The sequence below is a fragment of the Erpetoichthys calabaricus genome, chromosome 3, assembly GCF_900747795.2.
Source record: "Erpetoichthys calabaricus chromosome 3, fErpCal1.3, whole genome shotgun sequence".
Lineage (NCBI taxonomy): Eukaryota > Metazoa > Chordata > Cladistia > Polypteriformes > Polypteridae > Erpetoichthys > Erpetoichthys calabaricus.
Genome location: NC_041396.2, coordinates 99,150,133 through 99,162,280, shown reverse-complemented (window position 1 = coordinate 99,162,280; position 12,148 = coordinate 99,150,133). Strand labels below are relative to the sequence as shown.

Below are 12,148 nucleotides of genomic sequence, written 5' to 3'. Positions count from 1 at the left end.
TCTCTATCTATCTATCTATATCTATCTATCTATTTTGCTAGTATATATATATATATATGTGTGTGTATGTATGTATGTGATGTGTATATATATGTTTATATATGTATATATATGTGGATGTGTATATGTATATATATGTATATATGTAGATATGTGTATATGTAGATATGTATATATGTTTATGTATATATATGTTTACATAACCTCTTCAACACACTACTTCTCCGCTGCGAAGCGCGGGTATTTTGCTAGTCTATCTATCTATATATATCTATCTATCTATATATATATATCTATATATATCTATCTATTTATCTATATACATATATATCTCTATCTATCTATGTATATATATACATCCCCGTGCTTTGCAGCAACGAAGTACTGCTTTTAAATTTTTATTAAGAAGAAAACCTTTTTAAATTGAGTGAAAATCTACCAATAACAATTTGTTAAGGATCTGTTTTTTTGTGAAGCTGACTTCACACAGCCTCTCCGCTGTTTTATAAACGAACGTCATATAAGGTCTTCCTTTTTCGTTGCTTTGCCAACGGAAGCAGCCTTTTTATTTAATCCTGTTTTTACGATTGTTTTGTTTGTATATCACGTTGTCAGTTCAGCACTCCGGTTGTAATATGACGAATCCGTGCAAGCACACTCTTGAGAATGCAACGTATAGTTGTACAGGAGAAAAGCAATCTTGGCTCAAATCAATGGCAACCTTTTGTAGGTCTATGAACTTAATCTAAACTTTAGGTTTACACGGTGCTTTCTTTCCGAAGTACCTGCACTCATGAATATGTCTGTATGCGTCAGTCGCTGAAATCCCCGCGGTTCGCACCGGCGAAGTTCTGCTTTTAAATTTTTATTAAGAAGAAAAGAAAAACTTTTAAAATTGAGGGAAAATATACCAATAACAGTTTGTTAAGGATCTGTTTTTTTTGTGAAGCTGCCTTCACTCGAGTGATCACTTCGAGCTTTAAGCCTGAGAAATCACCCCGTAAATGCACACGTTTAATTGCACATCTGTTAATATGTATGCTTACAAAGTATTAAAAGACACTCAACAATTACACAGTATTAAAAGACACTCAACAATTAATGTAATTTACCTTCGTTCCGCGTTTGAAAATAGTTTTGCATTTACCTTTTTAGTAAAAGGCAAGCTTTTAAGCCTGAGAAATCACCCCGTAAATGCACACGTTTAATTGCACATGTGTAAATATGTATGGTTACACAGTATTAAATGACAGTGAACAACGTCAGTTACCTTTGTTCCCGCATTTGATAAAAGGCGAGCTTTAAAGCCTGAGAAATCACCCCGTAAATGCACACGTTTAATTGCACATGTGTTAACATGTATGCTTACATAGTATTAAAAGACAGTCAAAAATTAACGTCATTTACCTTCGTTCCCGCGTTTGACTTGTGCTGTAAATCTCTTCCTTGTTTTCACTTCACGTGATTACGTAGGAGGCGTAATACGTGATGACGCGATACGTGACTCCGCCTCCTCCATTAGAGTATATGGACAAAAAACAATTTCCAGTTATGACCATTACGCGTAGAATTTCGAAATGAAACCTGCCTAACTTTTGTAAGTAAGCTATAAGGAATGAGCCTGCCAAATGTCAGCCTTCTACCTACACGGGAAGTTGGAGAATTAGTGATGAGTGAGTCAGTCAGTCAGTCAGGCAGTCAGTCAGTCAGTCAGTGAGTCAGTGACGGCTTTGCCTTTTATTAGTATAGATAGGGAAAGTATTGGAATCCTCCAAAAATTCCATTTCGAGATTTTGATGAATCTCAAAGTCTTAGACCTCCTTGAGTCCGTAAATACCATCTGTGGAATTATGTCTGTGTGTGTGTATGTAAACATGATAACTTGAGTACACTTTCACTTAAATCAACCAAATTTTGCATACAACTATTAGGTACAAAACGTAGATTTCTATCAACTTTTGGGCTATTTCCGTTAACCAGAAGTGGTACTTTATCTTTTATTCATGCAGTTGCACAGTCCGATTAATTTGATTTGATTTGTTGTTGATGCTTCTTTAATGTACATAATTTAAAAATATAATCATTGCCTTGTGGTTTACTCCTCAAATATCTGTACCCATATCTGAGTAAACGAGAAAGTCTAGGGGAGACCACTCCCGATTTTATTCTTTGTTACTACCAAAATAATAGCCTGAAGTTATCTGACATGACAGTCTAGTTTGTCACTTGTATGTTGTCTATTACAGAAACACAGAGAAAAAAAAAATCATTTTCTTTCTCGTTAAATAGTCTAACTATGAGAAAGAAATTATTTTCAAGATTTTAAAGATTTCAGAAGACTTTATATTTATTTCAATAAATGACATCAGTCTCAAGGGCATTTAGATGAAAAGTTTGGACGACATACAATGGCTTGCCAACACTCATAATAAACAGCTCTCTATAACCTGCTGATGCACTGTTTACTACAGATACAAAAAATCCTAGTTAGAATGGTTCAAAGAGGTTTGTAATCTGCAGTAGTATCTGAGCCTTGCAGTCTATTTGACCTGAAGTTCACAAAGCACAAACGAGTGTCTCTCTTGTCAAGCACTTTTCATTCAGAAAAAAGCAAATATTTGAATATGTTAGGATAAGAGATCAATGCAAAAACTGTATTTTACCTTGCTTGGAAGGGCTTTGATATTCAGATCAATACTCCAAAAAAAAGTAAAATTTAAAGGGCAGTGAGATTTGCTTATTAAATCAATAAACATTTTAATATATAACCTTTGACAAAGATGACCCTGGATGCTGGTACTACTTATTGCTTAAGAAGATAACCTGCATTTATTTTAAATTTTGTGCTTTAATATGGGGGTATCAAACAAAATATTGCAATGATCATCATTAACATAATAATGTGTCCATTTCAATATAATTTATAAATGTCATACTAGCTTGGCACTAGCACTTTCAGTTGCTGCGTCCTAGGTTCAATTCCAAAACCAACCTGTATTCTGTTAGATGTTCATCCTTTCTGGTGTTTGCTTAAGTTTTCAGTGATGGCTCAGACTTCCTCCTAAACCTGTTCTGTTAGGTCAAAGGCAGACTGTCCAAGGGAACATCTTATTTTTCACCTGTTGCTGCTGTGTAAAGCTAAATCGTCTCGCAACCCTCAGTAGGATTAAGCAGGATAAAAAACCATAGATGGGAAATATGGAACAGAACAGTAATTACCTTATATGCATTATATTTTCTAGTCAAGTTAATACGATTCTGTTGTAATACTTTTTAATTAAAGAGTGATCTAAATACCTTTTCTATCAAATGTTGCAAGGTAAAAGCACTATGTTATATTGCTAAATATAGAAGAAAACTGGTTTTGCCAATATTTCAGGGATTAATTTTTGAAGATTTGGTTAGTTCATATATTTCAAACTTCTATACAATTAAGTACTGGTTTAAGTAAAGAGGACATACAATTTGCTTTTGTAACATAGCAAAATAAAAGGGTTTTCAGAATAATAATCTACTATAATTCAACTTTACAAGAGACCATTCAAATCTGACTTCATTTTTGTTATGATTTATATAATTTTAAATGCCAGGTAATCCTATTGAATTATTATTAGCATGCTATGATTGGTATTGTTGAGTTACAGTCAGGGTTTTTCCCCTGGCTCATACTTCCTGCTTTTCTGCTATTTTGAATTATTATTTCTCTTGTTTTATGTTACATATTTGGCTGATACCTTTATCCAAGGCGATCAACAACATTTATGATAACTGGTTACATTTCTTTTGGCTTTCCAATTTGAACACAGGCAGGTCAAGTGACTTGCTCATAGTCGCACAGTTTCAGTGGCAGGATTTGAACTCACAACCTCAGAGTTTCAAGTCCAAAGCCTTAACCACTACACCACACTGCCACACTAATTTAGTGTTACTTCTGTTAATTTGATTTATTACTTGTTTATTATGTATTATCTCTTTAAAGTGGTATCCTGAGCCCTAGGAGGTGGGGCCACCCTGACGTCACTGTTGCTGAGTCCTACTTCTGGCTTTACGTTCTCAGTCAGAAGCAAGACTCAGCAGTGGAGCATGGACTATATAAGGAGTGTAAAAGTAGTGTTATTTCTTGATTTGACTGTTTTTTTGTGGATTTTGTGTGCTTGTGTTTATTGGATTTTGATCTTGTTGTTTGTTCTCTTTTGTTCCTTGTGATTTGTGGATGGGGCCACCACCATCAAAGGGCTGCCCTTAGTCTATATACAGTATTTGAAGCTGGAAAACAGATCCTTTAGCGGTTCTTTGATTCTTGTCCTGGAGTGCATAATTGTGTGTACTGATTGTTCTGGTTGTCATTTAGTTTACTTTTGTTCCTGGGTTTTGAATTTTGGATTACGTATTGGAAATTGCATTAATGAAAACCCTTTTCACTGTTTTTTTTTGTTCCTTTGAGACTTTAGATAAATCTCTTTAATTTCAAAGATTCTGTTTTGACCTTGTCAAAAAAAAAAGCCAGAAGGGCATTTTTAATATTTGCATGTATTTTATGCCATTTTTGTTATTTGGACTTCCCCATTTTGGGCCTACTTATTCTGAAGCCTGCCTGTGAAGTTGGGAGGTTAGGGTGCCTTTAGAGTGAGCCTCTCCTGAGGAGGCCAGTAACTGGTCTGCTTCTGTGGCTTATTTTAAAGGTGTTATCTCCTTTTTTCTATGTTTGCAACTCCTACTCATAACAGGATGTGGCCAATTTGGATATAGTTGCTAGAGGCAGTGGTCAAGAAAATCAAACATGATGACTTTATTTAGTCCACAATTGTGGATTTCATTTACAAAGCCTCTTTATGCATTTCTGTAGATACCTTTTATAACCAACATCCTGTAATTCAAAGTACAACGGTTGACTCTGTCTTTTTATTAGAGTTTTGGGTTTGATGAGAGATTAGTTTTGAACACCCTTTATTTTTTTTAACTTGCTTTTAGACATTGCTTCTCCATCTCCTTGTCGTTATAATGTTAATTATCTGACTTTTGGTCAGATTCCAAAATTTTTTTACAGGTAAAATATGGATGTATTTGTTAGTTTTTCATTTAATTTAAGTGGTTTTCATTTTCTTATTGGAAGTTATTTTGTGGTTTAATTATACAATAACATAAAAGTTGAATCAGTGATTTACTTTAACCAAGCTGAAACCTATTTGCTCTCCTAATACTGTTTTATTCACTATAGAGCATGCATTTTACTTTCAAATATGATATATCCTTTTTAAATTATGTAAAAAAATAGTACATTTGAAATGGCTGACACAGCTTTTCCAGTTTTCAAGAAAGCTGGTAGTTCTCCTTCATAAAATCTGAAGGAAGATTAGTCATCGTGTTTGTGCATTATTAAGAAGGTAATGTCAATGAATATGTTCCATCAAATTACATTTTCAGGCATGTAATACTAATAATGTCAAGTGTTTAAGAAATAAATAAATGTATCTGTACAGGCAGGTAGAAATAACAAAAATGGTTCCAGGTAATTATTAAATATTACTGTTCAGTGACTATATTGTGACTGAAAAATATTCAAATGCATAGACAAAAGCATTAGAATGTAGATCTTAAGTTCTCATGCAGTGATTATTTGGATATATTTGTTGCCCAGACTATGTGTTTCTTCTCACCAAGTATTCAGTGCATTGACAGAGGCTGCTGAACAGTAGTCATTGTACCAAACACACACTCATTCACCTCCTGAATGTTAATGACATTGGGGTTCCTGACTGCAAAGGTCTTCTCTTCAAATGAAGAAAGCACTCTGGCAGCCGACAAGAGCTTTTAGGAAATGTTACATGGCTAATGATAGGGGGCTGTGGCACAGTCTGACTTAGTAGGCAAACCCTGCAGCGATGTGCTCCGCTTCTCACTAACATTTCTGTGCTTTGTCTTTTGTCATGAAGGTCAGGAGCTAACCTCTCCCACAATTCATTCTTTAAGCAGTCCAGACAAAGGAAACACTGATAGGAATATAAATTAACAACTGAGGACGAATAAAAAGAAAATCTTGCTTCCAGTAGCCTGACTTTACAATTAAGATTTAAATTCACATTTTTATTTCACACAGTTAGTAGTTGCTTTTGTGGTTCTTGATTTTATATTTAACTTGTATATACAAGTATAATTTGTAACATTTTTACCTTGTTCATTTATGGCTTCAATAAATAAGTTCTCATTTAACTACTTAAATTCAGTGCATAAATAGGATGCACTAACGCATTACATTACATACCTTATCAAATGTTATTAATCCTATCAGCAAACTTCTCCACTGATTGTAGGCATACCCTGAAATCAAAAGGCTGCACCGTTTTCTTTCTGTGTACCTGCAGTTTAGATTTTCACTGTAAAGGATCACGGGGAACATTTCTATCAGATAAGTCGAGTAATTTAATTATGTATATCATATTTCATTATGGGATTTTCAATACATCTTCTTTTAGCACTTTTTTCTTTTGATTTCGATAAGCATATCAGTTTGTTTCTTTAACAATTAGTCAAAAAAAAACCTAAAAACCAAAAATAATAATCATTCACATAGTTTTATTAAATTTTCAACACCTTTAAACCAAAATTAAACTAGCCTTTTTTAAAACTTTACTAAAAGAATTCCAGGAATAAAATATATATGTTTCTTAAATACTGCACAGCCATTGACTGCAGATTTTGCAGATTTAAAAAGCCTGCTTTTAATGTTAAGCAGGAAGTAAATCCATTAATGACAGATCTAATTATATAACTAATATGTTCACAAAATCCTACAATTTACAGTACCTGAGATAATAACAGCATTTAAACCCAGACAGTCATACTATAATTTTTAAGATGTTACAAATCTGCAATATTCTTTTTTTCACATTTTATAGTCTTACAATATAGAATCTAAAAGTAATTAATTATGATTTTATTGTCTCTGCCCAGTAGAAAAAAATCTACAATGTCAAAGAAAAAATAACTAATGAATTATCAATATAAAAACAGATATCAGTTATCTTTAGAAGTTACATACTTTTATTCCATGAGCTCAGATTCAATGTATCAGCAACTGATAAATCCCCTAAATGTCCAGCAAATAATTCATCAATAAGTGCATCATTAAGACAAAGGGAAGTTCAAACCAAACCTGGTGAGAATGTTACTAACATTTTCAAGTGCCCTTGCCCAAGATTAATTCTTGCTTTGGACACAATGCTGCTTGGATAGGCTCTGGCATCATGATACACTGACTTACTGACAAAGAGTAAAGTAAATGGATAGATGGATGAATGGTAAGTGAAAATTTACTTTGAGTTCAAAACATTTGTGTTTTCTATATTTTTATTTTTTTCTTATACAGTCCATTTAAAATTTGTATATTTACTAAATCTTTTATGTTTGTTACCTTTTCTATTATAATTTGGGTTTTATTGGTGAATCATTGTTTTATTAGTTGTGAAACACCATAGAATGCATTTTTTGTACAAAAGGTTACTGCTATTATGTTTCTTTAAAAGAACCTCTCAGGAGATAAGTATGAGAATACTCAATGAATATCAATGAACAATAAGGCCCATTACAAAAAATTACACAAATATGGCACAACTTTGAATGCATGTAAAATAAAGCTAGACATTCTCCAAAAAAATGTGGTGAGAGGAAAACTAGCTAGAGAAGAGCATTTTAAATTAGTTATTTTGAATTATTCAGTTTAGAAAATGTGTGAACAATACAACAACAATTGAAATTTTCCAACATTTAAAAGTAAAAATTACAAAAAAATCTGTATTTACACTGTACCGTCATAGTATACTGGGGAGTTTAGTAAGGCTGTAATGTTTAAATCCCTAAGGGTAATAAAAACATTCTGAAGCAAGAAATTTCATTGACTACATTAATGTAAATGACAAAATGCCATTTACAGAAGCTCTTTTTTTGGGGAGGGGTTCCTTTTTGTGATTATTAACCAATTTACTTAATATTAACATTAAGATTAAGATTTGAGCTCTGGCTTATTGCTATTCTCTTAAATGAATTTTTAAATTGGCAATATGCTGTTGTCATTGCAGATGCAGGCTCAAGTAGTCTCCCTGTATCAAACACCTTTTAAATGAGCTGGGAGAGCAGAGGACTGAAACAACAACAACAACATTTATTTATATAGCACATTTTCATACAAAAAGTAGCTCAAAGTGCTTTACATAATGAAGAAAAGAAGAATAAAAGACAAAAAAGAAATTAAAATAAGACAACCTTAGTTAACATAATAAGGAGTAAGGTCCGATGGCCAGGGTGGACAGAAAAAACAAAAAAAAAACTCCAGAAAGCTGGAGAAAAAAATAAAATCTGTAGGGGTTCCAGGCCACGAGACCGCCCAGTCCCCTTTGGGCATTCTACCTAACATAAATGAAATAGTCCTCTTTGTAGTTAGGGTTCTCACGGAGTCATTTGATGCTGATGGTTATACAGACTTCTGGCTTTTAATCCATCCATCATTGTTGGAACATCAAAGAATGAAAGAATCTGATGAGTGCCAACTGTATAACACTGGAGAATGTAAGAGATTCTGAAAACATAAAGTGAGAGATATTAAATGTTCCCATAATCACCTGGTAGCACTGTGATCAAGGCTGCCTGTTGCACATTACCACAGGAGCAACTCACCCAAAGATGGAAAGAATATGGAGCAAAAACAAAAGTGAAGTGGAAAGTATCACTTTTAAATAAGTTGGATGAACTTTTACATGTCATGGTGAGTCACGATGAGTTCAAGAACTTTGGCATTTGTTCGCTGCAGACAACTGGTCTAAACTTCTTCTTTCAGACTCTATTTTAATGCTGGATGGTTTTCACTTGATACAATCAAACGGACTGCAAAAGGCAGGAGGACCAAAACTGAGTAAATAAGCAATGCTGAAAAGGAGAGTGTATTACAATTTAAACTATAATGTGTGATCTAGTCATTGAAATAGTGACAATGTCTCCATTTTACTGCTTAGGGAGATAAGTTTTGTTATCCTGAATAAATGTTTATTAACTCGGGAACAGAAATGATTCATGCTGTACTCATATTCTAATGAATCAATAATTCTGACCCTAGAATACTGTTAGGAAATCAGAATGAACAAACTTCAGTTAGCATGTTGGAGTTGTGGACTTAACAAGCTGGACTTGCTCTATTTAAATGGTAATGCCTTTAAATGTAAACCTGCAGTACAACTGAGCAGATCTGACCACATCCTACTCCCACCTACAAGCCTGTCATTGACAGAAACAGCTTTCTTTTTCAAGCTAGAAGTTCTTATGTGGGGGCGTGTGTATGTACATATATATAAGATATTTTCTTTTGAGCTTCTGTAAAGTAAGCATTTCACTAAACATTGTATTATACATATAATTTGTATGTGATATGATATGACAAGAAAGTGTGGATCCTAGTAAGAGTCATAGCTTGCCAAAGAAGCATTTCTTTCATTCCTTGCTGATTAGAGATTTTGCTCATTGTAACAATGTAATATATCTCTGCATTCTTTTTCTACTACAAAGACCTACTGCAGATCAGCTTCATGTATGCATAAGGCTTATATGTAGATTCTAACTATGCTCAAATTTGTTTCAGAGTTTTATCCACAAGTTTTCAGATAATAGGAAGTTAAGTATTTTGATACATTGTTGTTTATCATGGCACAAAAGAGCGGTGACATGTTATACGTTAGTTATACATGTAAGTAAGAATTTCACTGTATTCTGTACACACTACTACAATACTACTGCTACTACTGGAGATTAATGAAACAGAACCTTTGACTTGAGTTTTTAGTTGAGAAATAATCCAGACAACTATAAAATGTATAAATTAGGAGACAGGCAAACTAAGAGAGCACAAAACTGTAAAGGCAGGACAGAATATGATTGCTTTGAGATGTCAATTTCACACATCCTCCATTTAGTACTCCCTGAGTAAGTGCATGAGGGATAAAAACTAAAGAGAAATTAATTCTTTGGATTTTACTTTGACTTCCCTTAAAGATTTGCTTTATCTTCAAAATTCCTATTGTGATTATATAGTTGTTATACCATCAACTGATTAACTATACTATCTAAAACAATTAGTATAGGATTCATAGTCTAAAAACTGTATAGCACACACCTGCTCTCTCTTACAAATCCCCTCACAAACAATATGTTGATCATAGCTTACAATAAAATTACGATAATATTTTTGAAATTCCTGACTTTGTGGTTTTTCAAACTGTTTTACAAGGTCATGGAGACTTTTTGGCTGGAGGTCATTTATGTTGAAATCCTTGGTCATGATGTACTCCAGTTTCCAGTCAGGTTTTTTTTGCTCATTGGCTTCCGTGAGGTTCATGTAGTACTGCCAGATGTCCTTCAAACAGACAAATAAACAAGAATAATGTGTCAGGAGATGATTGTGAAATGACAAATAATACGTGTGAGTAGCTCAACAGCAAACTATCACAGCAATCTGTGTTTACTATATAAAGTAAAGATTGATTAGCTATTGGGTGGCATGGCAGCAAAGCAGCTGGAAATGCAGCTTTAAAACTCCCAGGACCTGGGTCCAGATCTTGGCCCAGTGACTGCCTGTCTTGAATTTGCACAGTATCCACTTTTCCATGTCAGTCTTCTGTGGCTACTTCAGCTCATCTCACAATCCATGTGCATGTCTGTCAAGTTGAACTATTGTGTGTTTGTGTTAGTATAAATGGCTATTTATCAGAGACTCACTCTGGGTCCCTGCTTTGCAGAAAGGGAGGTAAAGGAAGTATCCATTGCGCATAAAGGATGTAGTGGTACACAGGAGACAGCAAGCGAGTATGCAATGCTCCTGGGTGGACAGGTCACCTGTAATGGTAGGACCACAGAGGCAAAATGTGTTTATGTTACTTCTGTTTGCTTTGTATCGTGGTTCTTTTTTTAGACAATATGTAACAAATGACTTAATTACAAGTACAAGCAATATTGATATGCAACAACTGACACAGACTTAAGTATACAGAATAAAGCCTAATATTTTTCAGCATTTCACTAAAGTAATATACTGTACAGAGATTTTTATACTTAGATTAGCTTTCACCTGATGGGTTAAAATATGATGTCAATTTAATCAACCTGAGTGAATTGCAAATTATTACAAAGGTCTTTAAGTGATGGCTTACAGTAACAGACTTAATTATTTGAAGCATTCCAGACTTCACAGCACAGGAAGATATAGGCATAATAAAACTCAATAAAAATGTAATTACATTCTCAGGAATATTAATTTGACTACATGCTCTTATTGTACTAAACTTGAAATGTGCATGAATATACTGCCAAGTTAGGTTTGGAAACAAATCAACTACTGTTTACAAAATCTCTATAAACTTATGTAATGTTATTTAGAAGAAAACATTTGCACACATGAACAGTATTTTAGTGTTATGAAAATATACTCTTTTAATACATTTTGAAAATTGCTTAGAACACAACTTCACCCAAAAAACACAAGGGAGGGTAACAAAAGCCTTGCTACAAAACTGAAAAACTGTGTTACATGAACAGATGCATCAAAATGCACATTGATCTTGCATTACCAGTTGATGGAGAGCTAGCATGGCCTCCTTTACCGTGAATACACAGCAATTTGGTGCACTGCCAGTCTCCGCAGATTAGATCTGTGCAACACAAAGAATACTTTAATCAGTACTAGGACTTGCAAACCTGTCCCAGTGACAAGCAAACAGTATTTGGTGAATCAAAGAGTCACCTGAACAGAGAAAACATCAAGTATGAAGTGCTGACAGTGAATATAGAGCACTGCATGGATAAGTGATCTCTGTACACCATCTGTACACAGTACAAAAGCAGCACTGAGTCTGTTAATTAAAGGCTTGTGACATTTCCCAGAAGGTGAATGAATGTATGACCTTATTGATGTGTTGCCGATAGCATAACTTATTCAAAGTTAAATGAGAATGAAAACAGTGGGACTTTGTGCTCACATTCAAGCATTTTTATAAATATTCATATAATAATCTGTTTTAATTCTTACTTAATAATTACTACTCATTCTACAGCAATCTGAATTGCAACTACTTTGTTCTGAGCACAATGAAACTTAAAACTGTTTAAAAAA

At 33.8% G+C, this 12,148-nt stretch overlaps 1 protein-coding gene across 1 annotated transcript in view; it reads right to left on the bottom strand.

The window, feature by feature from the left end:
- Positions 1–6,961: 6,961 nt before the first annotated feature.
- Positions 6,962–12,148, bottom strand: part of smpdl3a (sphingomyelin phosphodiesterase acid like 3A) — a 63,059-nt gene continuing 57,872 nt past the window's right edge. Inside the window, exon 8 of the mRNA XM_028797236.2 lies at positions 6,962–10,396. Coding sequence (XP_028653069.1) covers positions 10,103–10,396 — 294 coding nt within the window. The 3' untranslated portion in view covers positions 6,962–10,102. The remainder of the gene's footprint in view (positions 10,397–12,148) is intronic.